The sequence below is a fragment of the Salmo salar genome, chromosome ssa21 (genome assembly GCF_905237065.1).
Source record: "Salmo salar chromosome ssa21, Ssal_v3.1, whole genome shotgun sequence".
NCBI classification, from domain to species: domain Eukaryota; kingdom Metazoa; phylum Chordata; class Actinopteri; order Salmoniformes; family Salmonidae; genus Salmo; species Salmo salar.
This window is the reverse complement of record NC_059462.1, coordinates 1,314,925-1,329,659: the sequence shown is the minus strand read 5'-3', so window position 1 is coordinate 1,329,659 and position 14,735 is coordinate 1,314,925. Positions and strand designations below refer to the sequence as shown.

Sequence of the window (14,735 nt, the reverse complement as noted above, 5' to 3'; positions counted from 1 at the left end):
TTGTGCAAATGGAATAGACAACAGGTGGAAATTATAGGCAATTAGCAAGACACCCCCAATAAAGGAGTGGTTCTGCAGGTGGTGACCACAGACCCCTTCTCAGTTCCTATGCTTCCTGGCTGATGTTTTGGTCACTTTTGAATGCTGGCGGTGCTTTCACTCTAGTGGTAGCATGAGACGGAGTCTACAACCCACACAAGTGGCTCAGGTAGTGCAGCTCATCCAGGATGGCACATCAATGCGAGCTATGGCAAGAAGGTTTGAGGTGTCTGTCAGCGTAGTGTCCAGAGCATGGAGGCGCTACCAGGAGACAGGCCAGTACATCAGGAGACGTGGAGGAGGCCGTAGGAGGGCAACAACCCAGCAGCAGGACCGCTACCTCCGCCTTTGTGCAAGGAGGAGCAGGAGGAGCACTGCCAGAGCCCTGCAAAATGACCTCCAGCAAGCCACAAATGTGCATGTGTCAGCTCAAACGGTCAGAAACAGACTCCATGAGGGTGGTATGAGGGCCCGACGTCCACAGGTGGGGGTTGTGCTTACAGCCCAACACCGTGCAGGACGTTTGGCATTTGCCAGAGAACACCAAGATTGGCAAATTCACCACTGGCGCCCTGTGCTCTTCACAGATGAAAGCAGGTTCACACTGAGCACATGTGACAGACGTGACAGAGTCTGGAGACGCCGTGGAGAACGTTCTGCTGCCTGCAACATCCTCCAGCATGACCGGTTTGGCGGTGGGTCAGTCATGGTGTGGGGTGGCATTTCTTTGGGGGGCCGCACAGCCCTCCATGTGCTCGCCAGAGGTAGCCTGACTGCCATTAGGTACCGAGATGAGATCCTAAGACCCCTTGTGAGACCATATGCTGGTGCGGTTGGCCCTGGGTTCCTCCTAATGCAAGACAATGCTAGACCTCATGTGGCTGGAGTGTGTCAGCAGTTCCTGCAAGAGGAAGGCATTGATGCTATGGACTGGCCCGCCCGTTCCCCAGACCTGAATCCAATTGAGCACATCTGGGACATCATGTCTCGCTCCATCCACCAAAGCCACGTTGCACCACAGACTGTCCAGGATTTGGCGGATGCTTTAGTCCAGGTCTGGGAGGAGATCCCTCAGGAGACCATCCGCCACCTCATCAGGAGCATGCCCAGGCGTTGTAGGGAGGTCATACAGGCACGTGGAGGCCACACACACTACTGAGCCTCATTTTGACTTGTTTTAAGGACATTACATCAAAGTTGGATCAGCCTGTAGTGTGGTTTTCCACTTTAATTTTGAGTGTGACTCCAAATACAGACCTCCATGGGTTGATAAATTGGATTTCCATTGATTATTTTTGTGTGATTTTGTTGTCAGTACATTCAACTATGCAAAGAAAAAAGTATTTAATAAGATTATTTCATTCATTCAGATCTAGCATGTGTTATTTTAGTGTTCCCTTTATTTTTTTGAGCAGTGTATTTCTTAAATAGTCAACCACCTCAATAGTCATACACAGTCTAAAGCACTGTAAATGATTTTATAGGGTGATTCGTGTTTTTTTTCTATTGCGTGGAAAAAAATATGTGCGACCAAATCATGGGCTGGTGCCACCAACTGAAAAAGTTAAGGGTAAATGTTAGTCTGGAGCCCTCTCAAGGGGTGGGATTTTGTATCTGCTGCCAATTTGGCTGTTGGGAAGAAAATCATGCGGACGGATGTTATGCCGAAAATGATGTTGGTAGGACAAGGCTACATGTATGTTTGTGCTCATGGAAGTCAGTGATTTATGTTTACTATAGGTTAATGAGGCAATAAAAATGTGATTTGACTAAAATGGCACACTGTTTTAATCATTTTGACAATAACTAGACTAAATCATTTGACAGTTTTATGTGGTAATAGTGAGGTGATTGGTCAAATTTGCAAGCCTCTTGAAATGCAGGACATTGTTGATTTTGCCAAAATTTGGGCGATCGCAGAATCAAAAAATTCTTGAGGGACTGCTTCTAGCACATCAGAAGGTAATTATTTTGGATGTATATGGTATGAAGTGCCTAGGGGCCTAGCGATTGTTTTGTTTCTGGATGGTGTAGAAGTATTAATTCACAGTTAAATGTGTGTATTCCATCCAGACATTCTACAAATAGTTGTGTTCCAGAATCACAAACAGAAGTGAGACGCAAGCGAGAGACGCGTGACCCTACAAAAATGACTGATGTCTTGAGATGTTGCTTCAATATATCCACATAATTTCCCTTCCTCATAATGTCATCTATTTTGTGAAGTGCACCAGACCCTCCTGCAGGAAAGCACCCCCACAACATGATGCTGCCACCCCCGTGCTTCACAGTTGGGATGGTGTTCTACGGCTCGCCAGCCTACCCCTTTTTCCTCCAAACATAACGATGGTCATTATGGCCAAACAGTTCTATTTTTGTTTCATCAGACCAGAGGACATTTCTACAAAAAGTACGATCTTTGTTGCAAACCATAGTCTGGCTTTTTTATGGTGGTTTTGGAGCAGGGGCTTCTGCCTTGCTGAGCAGCCTTTCAGGTTATGTCAATATAGGACTTGTTTTACTGTGGATATAGATACTTTTGTACTTGTTTCCTCCAGCATCTTCACAAGGTCCTTTGCTGTTGTTCTGGGATTGATTTGCACTTTTCACACCGAAGTTCGTTCATCTCTAGGAGACAGAACGCGTCTCCTTCCTGAGCGGTATGACGGCTGCGTGGTCCCATGGTGTTTATACTTGCGTACTATTGTTTGTACAGATGAACGTGGTACCTTCAGGCGTTTGGAAATTGCTCCCAAGGATGAACCAGACTTGTGGAGGTCTACAATTATTTTCCTGAGGTCTTGGCTGATTTCTTTAGATTTTCACATGATGTCAAGCAAAGAGGCTCTGAGTTTCAAGGTAGGCCTTGAAATACATCCACAGGTACACCTCCAATTGACTCGAATGATGTCAATTAGGCTATCAGAAGCTTCTAAAGCCATTACAACATTTTCTGGAATTTTCCAAGCTGTTTAAAGGCACAGTCAACTTAGTGTATGTAAACTTCTGACCCACTGGAATTGTAATACAGTGAATTATAAGTGAAATAATCTGTCTGTAAACAATTGTTGGAAAATGACTTGTGTCATGCACAAAGTAGATGTCCTAACCGACTTGACAAAACTATAGTTTGTTAACAATACATTTGTGGATTGGTTGAATGAGTTTTAATGACTCCAACCTAAGTGTATATAAACTTCCGACTTCAACTGTATATCCTTTCAGATATCTAATGTAACTCTAGCTATTATCCTCTCAGATATCATACTCTGGCTTACGATAACTATGTTCTCTCATATCCAACTCTGGCTAATGCCAATGCCAACTTTTTTCATGTCCTGAAATTGTTCAAATGCTATTTTATGCTTAAAGATTAGATTTAGGGTTTGGGTTAAGGGTTAGGGAAAATAGGATTTTGAATGGGAATAAATGTGTGTGTGTGTGTTTGTGACAGGGGGTTGGGTACAGGAGTAAGCTAAGAGACAAGTTTCCTTTGTCTCTGCATAATAGATGACTAAAGCTCCATTCTATTCTCACTCACCCTCCAGTCTCTGGTTCTCCTTCTCCATGCGTAGCAGCAGTATCTGCTGGTGGATCGCCGTCTTCCATAGGGCCCGGTAGTGCACCGCCGTCCTCTTGGGCCTCTTCCCAGTGAAGGTGTCACCCGAGGTGGGCAGTAGGCTGGCCAGGGGGTCCAGACTTGGGTCGAAGGAGCGGGGGGAGAGGGGCAGCAGGTCCATCACATCACAGTGGTCTGAGAGACAACACATACAAATAACTGAGACTGCAGCCATTTTTAGGGGGTTGTAAGTAGGGCTGTGGCAGTCACGAAATGTAATCAGCTGGTGATTGTCAAGCAAATAACTGTCGGTCTCACGGTAATTGACCGTTAATTAACATAAACAAATTTAGCATCTCCTGGCTTCCACACATAGCCTACAAGCCACTGATGCAGACCTTTGGAACATCTACATTTTAAAAAGTCTAATAAATCCATGTAATATAGCCCCTTTGTGTGGCCGTAGTGCACCATAAAAAATCCATGCCTTTTGCAGCCAGTAGCCGTTGTGCCCTTCTCCCTGAGTGCTGCCTGCTCCAAATCACATCTCAATCACGTGATTGGGTCTTTCTCACAGGCTACAAGTGAAGACAGACACATCTGAGATGCAACTGCGCGCGTCCTTATTTCCGAGGTGCATATTGAAGATATTGGAAGAACTGTCCACTTTTACTTTTCATCAGCAAACAAGATGAGTAGGCCTAACGAAAAGCAAAAGCACTAGCCTATGACAATCTACTATCCCCATTAGTACAAAAGTCAATCTATTCTATTCTCTGCGAGAAATAAATATTCCAAACGTAGTCTGGGACAGTTGTGGGATGTGATAGATCCCAAATGTATACGACCACTAGCTTCAAAAACACTTTTTTTATGCAATGTGGCTGATGCAACAGATCAGAAAATTTAGCTTAAAATGAACTATTAGGCTATTTCTTCACATTATAAGCACAGCGATGCATACATGGTAGTAGGCTATAAGCACATATGTTCCATTAGCAGGAAAACACTATTATCAAAAGTGACCGCAAATGTGATTATGCATGTAATGGTTTTATTATAAAAGATGCATTTTTATGGTGAAAATTATCTTACGAAATTTGAAACTTACACGCTGCTTATATATGCCAGTTAGGTTCTACACTCCTTGTAAAGCAGATTAATTAAAGTTATTTGGCCACTTTAGTTGTGATACAAACCTATTCAAAACATATAGGCCTATGGGTTAGGCTACATGACGTGTGCGACTATGACAAAATTAAAGTCATTGTTTCTTATGCTGGGCATCATTCACAAGTGATAATATATAATTCACAGGCTAATATTGTCACCCATCAGACTATTCTTGATTTAATCTTGTCTTTACATATACTAAATAATATATGTGTGAAATTTGTTTGGATTTAGAATGGAGCATTATCATGCACCTGTATTGAAACAGGGGCAGGGGAAAAAATACATGTCATCTATGCACTTAAATGGAGGATGCTTTTCCCGTGGTTCATTTTCATGCCAGCCAGGTAGGCTATACTCCTGTTGTAAATATAAGCAATGTGCTTAATATTAGGAAAGTTAGTTACTGTGTTATGAGTCTAGCTCTAATGAATCAGTCTCTAATGAATCAGTCTGAACAGGCACTGTGTTATGAGTCTAGCTCTAATGAATCAGTCTGAACAGGCACTGTGTTATGAGTCTAGCTCTAATGAATCAGTCTCTTTCTATAGGCCTAGCCTATAGAAAGCTGATGAGATCCTCCTCTTTTTAATAGTGGCCATCACTGTTTTCTCGCGCAATTTCAAAGCCTATAGAAATGTTGCACAACATGAGCTCATGGGCTCTCATGAAGTGTTTGATTAGATTTTCGAATACATTTGCATTGATGTCAGAGTGATTTGAGGGACAAGCATCAGAGCTTGGAGAATCGCCTAATAACCGTGACTAAATGGTCACGTGGAATTTGACTGCCTTCATGACTCGTGACCACCATAGTGGCGGTAATATGGTCACCGCAACAGCCCTAGTTGTAAGTGGGTCTCTTGCAGGCATGGTGCTTAGTGTTTGAGAGGACACAAGAGTTCAAGGATATAGATGCTAATCATCACGTTTCATCACAAATTCATTATACATTCCAACTTTGCTGACTATATTGCAAGCCTATTGTAATTCTGTACTAAAAGTACTGTAAGGGGGAATGCATTGTATTGGGTATTGTAATCTGATTATGCCGTTTTTAATTGCCCGATGGGAAAAATAAAGTTGGACTGAATTGAGTTTAATTGAATTGTACCAGTGTCTTATGGATTGTTTGTAATTACAAACCATCTGTGCTTGAGATGGGGAGCTACACTGGGGCTTCGGGAAAACAGTCTATTTTTACGATACACTTTTGCCAGCGTGAGCTACTTTATTAACCTGTTAGGGCTAGGGGGCAGTATTGACACGGCCGGATAAAAAAACGTACCCGATTTAATCTGGTTACTACTCCTGCCCAGTAACTAGAATATGCATATAATTATTGGCTTTGGATAGAAAACACCCTAAAGTTTCTAAAACTGTTTGAATGGTGTCTGTGAGTATAACAGAACTCAAATGGCAGGCCAAAACCTGAGAAGATTCCATGCAGGAAGTGGCCTGTCTGACAAGTGGTGTTTCATCTTGGCTCTTTTTATTGAAGACTGAGGATCTTTGCAATAACGTGACACTTCCTACGGCTCCCATAGGCTCTCAGAGCCCGGGAAAAAGCTGAACGATATCGAGGCAGGCTCTGGCTGAAACACATTATCGCTTTTGGCAAGTGGCCGATCAGAGTACTATGGGCTTAGGCGCGTGCCCGAGTCGACCGAATGCTTTATTTTCTTTTGTCTGTTTACCTAAACGCAGATTCCCGGTCGGAATATTATCGCTTTTTTATGAGAAAAATGGCATAAAAATTGATTTTAAACAGCGGTTGACATGCTTCGAAGTACGGTAATGGAATATTTAGAATTCTTTTGTCACGAATTGCGCCATGCTCGTCACCCTTATTTACCCTTTCGGATAGTGTCTTGAACGCACGAACAAAACGCCGCTGTTTGGATATAACTATGGATTATTTTGAACCAAACCAAAATTTGTTATTGAAGTAGAAGTCCTGGGAGTGCATTCTGACGAAGACAGCAAAGGTAATAACATTTTTCTTATAGTAAATCTGACTTTGGTGAGTGCTAAACTTGCTGGGTGTCTAAATAGCTAGCCCTGTGATGCAGGGCTATCTACTGAGAATATTGCAAAATGTGCTTTCACCGAAAAGCTATTTTAAAATTGGACATATCGAGTGCATAGAGGAGTTCTGTATCTATAATTCTTAAAATAATTGTTATGCTTTTTGTGAACGTTTATCGTGAGTAATTTAGTAAATTCACCGGCAGTGTTTCGGTGGGAATGCTAGTCACATGCTAGTCACATGCTAATGTAAAAAGCTGGTTTTTGATATAAATATGAACTTGATTGAACAAAACATGCATGTATTGTATAACATAATGTCCTAGGGTTGTCATCTGATGAAGATCATCAAAGGTTAGTGCTGCATTTAGCTGTGGTTTGGGTTTATGTGACATTATATGCTAGCTTGAAAAATGGGTGTCTGATTATTTCTGGCTGGGTACTCTGCTGACATAATCTAATGTTTTGCTTTCGTTGTAAAGCCTTTTTGAAATCGGACAGTGTGGTTAGATTAACGAGAGTCTTGTCTTTAAAATGGTGTAAAATAGTCGTATGTTTGAAAAATTTAAGTTTTTGCATTTTTGAGGTTTTTGAATAACGCGCCACGGGATTACACTGGCTGTTACATAGGTGGGACGATTTGGTGCCACCTACCCTAGAGAGGTTAAGTGTTCTCGGGCGTGAAAATAGAATTGAACAAAGTGTTACACTGAGCAGCGCGAGCCTCTCGCAGAGCCGTGCTGCTTGTGCCTAGGTTTCATTGAAATAATATAGCAGCGTCTCACACTGCAAAAATTACTTGTTCAGTGTAGCAGGCCTGTTACACACACACACACACCTGGGTGCTGCATGGATGTGGGCTTGTTCAGGGGCGAGGCGACCCGCAGGAAGATCTTCTGTCTCCAGGACACTTTGCGGAGGTTGAGGGGTGCACTCACACTGTCACTGCTGCATCCAGATAGGGTCCTCTTCCTGCCCTCCCCATTACTGATGGGCAAGGGAAAATGATAAAGAGGGAGGGAGGGGGGGTTGAGAGAGAGAGGTGAGGAGAGAGAGAGCAAGAGAGGGAAAAGGAGGGAGAGGGAGCGAGAGAGTGAAAGAGAAGAGGAGTGGGCATGTCACAAATACAAAGGCACGTAAACAAACACCCACACACAGATAGTAGTATACACACGCAGTCACACACACGCAGTCACACACACGCAGTCACACACACACACATAAATATTGATTAATAAAGTAGAAATTAGTAGAGTAGATCCATAATTAGTACATAAAACAAGAGCAAACATCAAGACACAGATGCAGCCACTGTTACATGGATGTTTGGATCATTTCCTTGTGAAAGAAGAAGTTGCGTTTTATGGGAGAGAGGAGAATAGGGAAAGGAAGCTGACTGATCTATTTCAAGACTATGATTCCATCTGAAATGGCACCTTATTGTGCAAAAGTAGTGCAATATATAGAAAATAGGGTTCTATTTCGGACACACCCTGTTTCTCAATTGTTTCTCAAACCAAAGGTTAAAGCCACACTCTGTAACATGTGCCTACCATCAAAGAGTGGGCCACCGACAAGATAAACTGTCTTTAAATGTCAAAGAAATGTAGACCTGACTTGAAAATGTCTGCAGTTAACACTAGACAATACATTTCAAAATATGTAACCTTGCGTAACCCTGGATCAGATGACAACTGATACTCAGATTAACAAGATACTGTCTAGTCATGAGGCGCTTACTTCACTGCTCAAGAGACCCGAGTAGAGAATAACAGGAAGCCACCTCAGAGCGATGTCAGGGCTACGGGGACACTGTTGCTGAGACGGTGGCGGTGCCCCCACATCCTATAATAGTGTTGCATAATTTTGGGAGGTGGTTCGATTTGAGATTGTAGTGCAGCTCAGGTTTCCATGTGGTCAGGAAGTGAAAAAAACTCCCCATTCCTTAATGATTACAAGCATAACCATAACATGATGCAGCCAACACTATGCTTGAAAATATGAGAGTATGAGAGTGGTACTCAGTAATATGTTGTATTGTATTTGACCCGAACATAACACTTTGTATTCAGGACACATAGTTCATTTCATTGCCACCTCTTTTGCAGTATTACATTAGTGACTTCAAATCAAATTGTATTTGTCACATGTGCCGAATACAACAGGTGTAGACCTTACTGTGAAATGCTTACTTGCAAGCCCTTAACCAACAGTGCAGTTTTGAGAAGAAAAAATAAATAAAGAGTGACAATAAAATAACAATAACGAGGCTATTTACACGGGTTCCTGGTACAGAGTCAATGTGCGAGGGTACAGGTTAGTCGAGGTAATTGAGGTAATACGTACATATAGGTCACTATGCATAGATAATAAACAGCGAGTAGCAGCAACGTAAAAAGGGGGTAGGTCAATGCAAATATTCCTGAGTAGCCATTTTATTAGCTGTTCAGGAGTCTTATGGCTTGGGGGTAAAAGCTGTTAAGAAGCTTTTTGGACCTAGACTTGGCGCTCCGGTACCGCTTTCCATGCGGTAGCAGAGAGAACATTCTATGACTAGGGTGGCTGGAATCTTTGGCAATTTTTAGGGCCTTCCTCTGACACCGCCTGGTATAGAGGTCCTGGATGGTAAGAAGATTGGCCCCAGTGAGGTACTGGGTTGTACGCACTACAGGAGGCTTCTGAGCACGCACCCATGAGGGGCCCCCGTGTTGAGGATCAGCATGACGGATGTGTTGTTACCTACCCTTACCACCTGGGGGCGGCCCGTCAGGGAGTCCAGGAATCAGTTGCAGAGGGAGGTGTTTAGTCCCAGGATCCTAAGCTTAGTGATGAGCTTTGAGGGCGCTATGGTGTTGAACGCTGAGCTGTAGTCAATAGCATTCTCATGTAGGTCCAGGGATTGCAATAGAGATACGTGGATCTGTTGGGACGGTATGCAAATTGGAGTGGGTCAAGGGTTTCTGTGATGATGGTGTTGTCAGCCATGACCAGCCTTTCAAAGCATTTCATGGCTGCAGGTGTGAGTGCTACAGGTCGGTAGTTATTTAAGCAGGTTACCTTGGTGTTCTTGGGCACAGTGTCACGCCCTGGCCATAGAGAGGGTTTTGTTCTCTATTTTGGTTAGGCCAGGGTGTGACTGGTGTGGGCGTTCTGTGTTCCTTTTTCTATGTTTTTGTATTTCTTTGTTTTGGGCCGAGTAGGGTTCCTAATCAGAGGCAGCTGTCTATCGTTGTCTCTGATTAGGAATCATACTTAGGCAGCCTTTTCCCACCTGTGCTTTGTGGGATCTTGTGTTTGTGTAGCGGCCTGTGAGCAGCCCAGAACCTCACGCTTCGTTTTCATTTGTATTGTTTGGTGAGTTTCATATTTATTAAACAGGTGGAACTCTAAGCACGCTGCGCCTTGGTCTACTCCTTTAGACGAGCGTGACAGAAGATCCCACCAAAGAAGGACCAAGCAGCGTGCCCAGGAAGAGCAAGTATCCTGGGCCAGGGAGAGAAAGGACTGGACATGGGAGGACATCCTGGACGGCAAGGGATCCTACACTTGGGAAGAGATCCTGGTCGGAAGGAATCGCCTCCCATGGGAACAGGTAGAGGCACTCAGAAGAGCGGAGGCAGCAGGAAAGAAGGACCAACGGCAACGGTATGAGGGAACACGGCTGGCAAGGAAGCCCGAGGGGCAGCCCCCAACATTTTTTTGGGTGGGGGGCACACGGGGAGTGTGGCAGAGTCAGGTTGGAGACCTGAGCCAGCTCCCCGTGCTTACCGGAAGCAGCGTGGTACTGGTCAGGCACCGTGTTATGCTGTGAAGCGCACAGTGTCTCCAGTGCGTGCACATAGCCCGGTGCGCTATAGGCCAGCCCCCCGCAAGTGCCATGCTAGAGTGGGCATCGAGCCAGGGCGGGTTGTGCAGGCCGTGCGCTCCAGACCTCCAGTGCGTCTCCAGGACTCGGTCTATCCTGTGCCTGCGCCCAGAGCCAGGCCTCCTGCATGTCTCCCCAGCCTGGTGAATCCTGTGCCGGCGCCCAGAGCCAGGCCTCCTGCATGTCTCCCCAGCCTGGTGAGTCCTGTGCCTGCGCCCAGAGCCAGGCCTCCTGCATGTCTCCCCAGCCTGGTGAGTCCTGTGCCTGCGCCCAGAACCAATCCGGAGCCGCCCGCCAGCCCGGAGCCGCCAGAGCCGCCCGCCAGCCCGGAGCCGCCCGCCAGCCGTGCGCAGCCAGAGTCGCCCGCCAGCCGTGCGCAGCCAGAGTCGCCCGCCAGCCGGGCGCAGCCAGAGTCGCCCGCCAGCCGGGCGCAGCCAGAGTCGCCCGCCAGTCCGGGGCCCGCTGCGAGGGTCCCCAGTCCGTGGTCGGCGGCAGGAGATCACGCTCTAGGGGAGCCATCTAAGTGGGCCAAGCCGAAGGTGGAGCAGGGTCCACGTCCCGCACCAGAGCCTGTGAGCAGCCCAGAACGTCACGCTTCGTTTTCATTTGTATTGTTTGGTGAGTTTCATATTTATTAAACATGTGGAACTCTAAGCACGCTGCGCCTTGGTCTACTCCTTTAGACGAGCGTGACACACAGGGACTATGGTGTTCTGCTTGAGACATGTAGGGATTACAGATTCGGTTAGAGACAGTTGCCAGTTGGTCAGTGCATGCTTGGAGTACACATCCTGGTAATCCGTCTGAATGTTGACCTGTTTAAAGGTCTTACTCACATCAGCTAAGGAGAGCGTGATCACACAGTCTTCCGGAACAGCTGTTGCTCTCATGCATGCTTCAGATTTTCTTGCATCGAAGCCAGCATAGAAGTAATTTAGCTCTTCTGGTAGGCTCGTGTCACTCGGCAGCTCGCGGCTAGGCTTCCCTTTGGAGTCCGTAAAATTTTGTAAGCCCTGCCATATTTGACGAGCGCCGGAGCCGGTGTAGTAGGACTCAATCTTAGTTCTGTATTGACGCTTTGCCTGCTTGATGGTTCGTCGGGGCATAGCGGGATTTCTTATAAGCATCAGGGTTCATCCCAAAGGTGTTCGATGGGGTTGAGGTCAGGGCTCTGTGCAGGCCAGTCAAGTTCTTTCACACCGATCTCGACAAACGATTTCTGTATGGACCTCGCCTTCCCCAAACTGTTGCCACAAAGTTGGAAGCACAGAATCGTCAAGAATGTCATTTTATGCTGTACCGTTAAGATTTCCCTTCACTGGAACTGAAGGGGCCTAGCCTGAACCATGAAAAACAGCCCCAGACCATTATTCCTCTTTCACCAAACTTTACAGTTGGCAATATGTATTGGGGAAGGTAGCGTTCTCCTGGCATCCGCCAAACCCAGATTCTTCCGTTGGACTGCCAGATGGTGAAGCGTGGCTCATCACTCCAGAGAACGCGTTTCCACTGCTCCAGAGTCCAATGGCGGCAAGTTTTACACCACTCCAACCAACGCTTGGCATGTGTGGCATACCACTTCCCGGCTGAGCTGTTGTTGCTCCTAGACGTTTCCACTTCACAATAACAGCACCTACAGTTGACCGGGACAGCTCAAGCAGGGCAGAAATTTGACTTGTTGGAAAGGCATCCTATGACGGTGCAACGTTGAAAGTCACTGAGCTCTTCAGTACGGGCCAGTATGAGCCATCTACTACCAATGTTTGTCAATGGAGATTGTATGGCTGTGTGCTCGACTTTATCCTGTTAGGTCTAGGGGACAGTATTGACACGGCTGGATAAAAAAACGTACCCGATTTAATCTGGTTACTACTCCTGCCCAGTAACTAGAATATGCATATAATTATTGACTTTGGATAGAAAACACCCTAAAGTTTCTAAAACTGTTTGAATGGTGTCTGTGAGTATAACAGAACTCATATGGCAGGCCAAAACCTGAGAAGATTCCATGCAGGAAGTGGCCTGTCTGAGAATTTCTTGCCCTTCTTGATTATCTCTATCCATTACAGAGGATCTCTGCTGTTACGTGACACTTCCTACGGCTCCCATGGGCTCTCAGAAGGCGGCAAAAAGCTGAATCGTGGCTTTGCAGGATCTGGCTGAAAAAAAGTAGTGCGTTTGGGTAGTGGCTGGTTACAGTACTGTGAGACTCAGGCGCGTGCCCGCGTCGACCGAATGCTTTGTTTTCTTTCCTCTGTTTACCTAAACGCAGATTCCCGGTCGGAATATTATCGCTTTTTTACGAGAAAAATGGCATAAAAATTGATTTTAAACAGCGGTTGACATGCTTCGAAGTACGGTAATGGAATATTTAGAATTTTTTTGTCACGAATTGCGCCATGCTCGTGACCCTTATTTACACTTTGGATAGTGTCTTGAACGCACAAACAAAACGCCGCTATTTGGATATAACGATGGATTATTTTGGACCAAACCAACATTTGTTATTGAAGTAGCAGTCCTGAGAGTGCATTCTGACGAAGAACAGCAAAGGTAATCAAACTTTTGTAATAGTAAATCGGAGTTTGGTCAGGGCTAAACTTGGTGGGTGTCTAAATAGCTAGCCGTGATGGCTGGGCTATGTACTCAGAATATTGCAAAATGTGCTTTCACCGAAAAGCTATTTTAAAATCAGACACCTCGATTGCACAAAGGAGTTCTGTATCTATAATTCTTAAAATAATTGTTATGTTTTTTGTGAACGTTTATCGTGAGTAATTTAGTAAATTCACCGGAGGTTTGCGGGGGGTATGCTAGTTCTGAACGTCACATGCTAATGTAAAAAGCTGGTTTTTGATATAAATATGAACTTGATTGAACAAAACATGCATGTATTGTATAACATAATGTCCTAGGTGTGTCATCTGATGAAGATCGTCAAAGGTTAGTGCTGCATTTAGCTGTCTTCTGGGTTTTTGTGACATTATATGCTAGCTTGAAAAATGGGTGTCTGATTATTTCTGGCTGGGTACTCTGCTGACATAATCTAATGTTTTGCTTTCGCTGTAAAGCCTTTTTGAAATCGGACAGTGTGGTTAGATAAAGGAGATTCTTGTCTTTAAAATGGTGTAAAATAGTCATATGTTTGAGAAATTGAAGTAATAGCATTTCTAAGGTATTTGAAAATCGCGCCACGGGATTACACTGGCTGTTGCGTAGGTGGGACGATTTCGTCCCGCCTAGCCCAGAGAGGTTATACACCTGTCAGCAACGGGTGTGGCTGAAATAGCCAAATCCACTAATTTGAAGGGGTGTCCACATACATTTGGCCATGTAATGTATTTCCAAAATGTTTTTTATCTTATGTCCAAAAATGAAAATGCTAAATAATAATAATAAATACACAGAATCCAAAGAATTATAAATATACATTAAGGCTTAAACATCCTTTAACCTGTCTCCTCCCCCTTCATCTACACTGATTGAACTGGATTTAACAAGAGATAATGCATCATAGCTTTTCACCTGGTCAGTCTGTCATGGAAAGAGCCGGTGTTCTTAATGTTTTGTACACACTGAACAAAAATATAAACGCAACACGCAAAGTGTTGGTTTCATGAGGTGAAATTAAAGATCCCAGACAATTTCCATAAGCACAAAAAGCTTAATTCCCTTAAATTTTGAGCATACATTTGTTTGCATCCCTGTTAGTGAGCATTTCTCTTTTGCCAAGATAATCCATCCAAATGACAGGTGTGGTATATCAAGAAGCTGATTAATTAAACAGCATGATCATTACACAGGTGCACCTTACGCTAGGGACAACACTCTAAAATGTGCAGTTTTGTCACACAACACAATGAGATAATGGATGGGCTGGACATGCCGAACATTATATTATAGTATCCACTCCTCGTAACCATGTTTGCCAGTGACAGTTTCTTCCCATTCAAATATTTTTGTTCATCAAAAGGTTCAGTAATACACCCATTTAATTCCAGTATATTTGGCAAAGGCTGTTTCGCTTGGGGAATGCGCTGTCAGTGTGTCGGTATTGTGGCAAACCTCTTC

At 44.6% G+C, this 14,735-nt stretch overlaps 1 protein-coding gene across 4 annotated transcripts in view; it reads right to left on the bottom strand.

The window, feature by feature from the left end:
* The window catches only part of tbc1d4 (TBC1 domain family, member 4), a 160,582-nt gene that overhangs the window by 31,724 nt on the left and 114,123 nt on the right, over nucleotides 1-14,735 (bottom strand). For all 4 annotated transcript variants that reach the window (XM_014163748.2, XM_045704356.1, XM_014163749.2 and 1 more), the window contains 2 exons: nucleotides 7,638-7,786; nucleotides 3,581-3,793 (listed from right to left, as the gene is read on the bottom strand). In XM_014163748.2, the coding sequence (XP_014019223.1) occupies nucleotides 3,581-3,793; nucleotides 7,638-7,786 (362 nt within the window). The remainder of the gene's footprint in view (nucleotides 1-3,580; nucleotides 3,794-7,637; nucleotides 7,787-14,735) is intronic.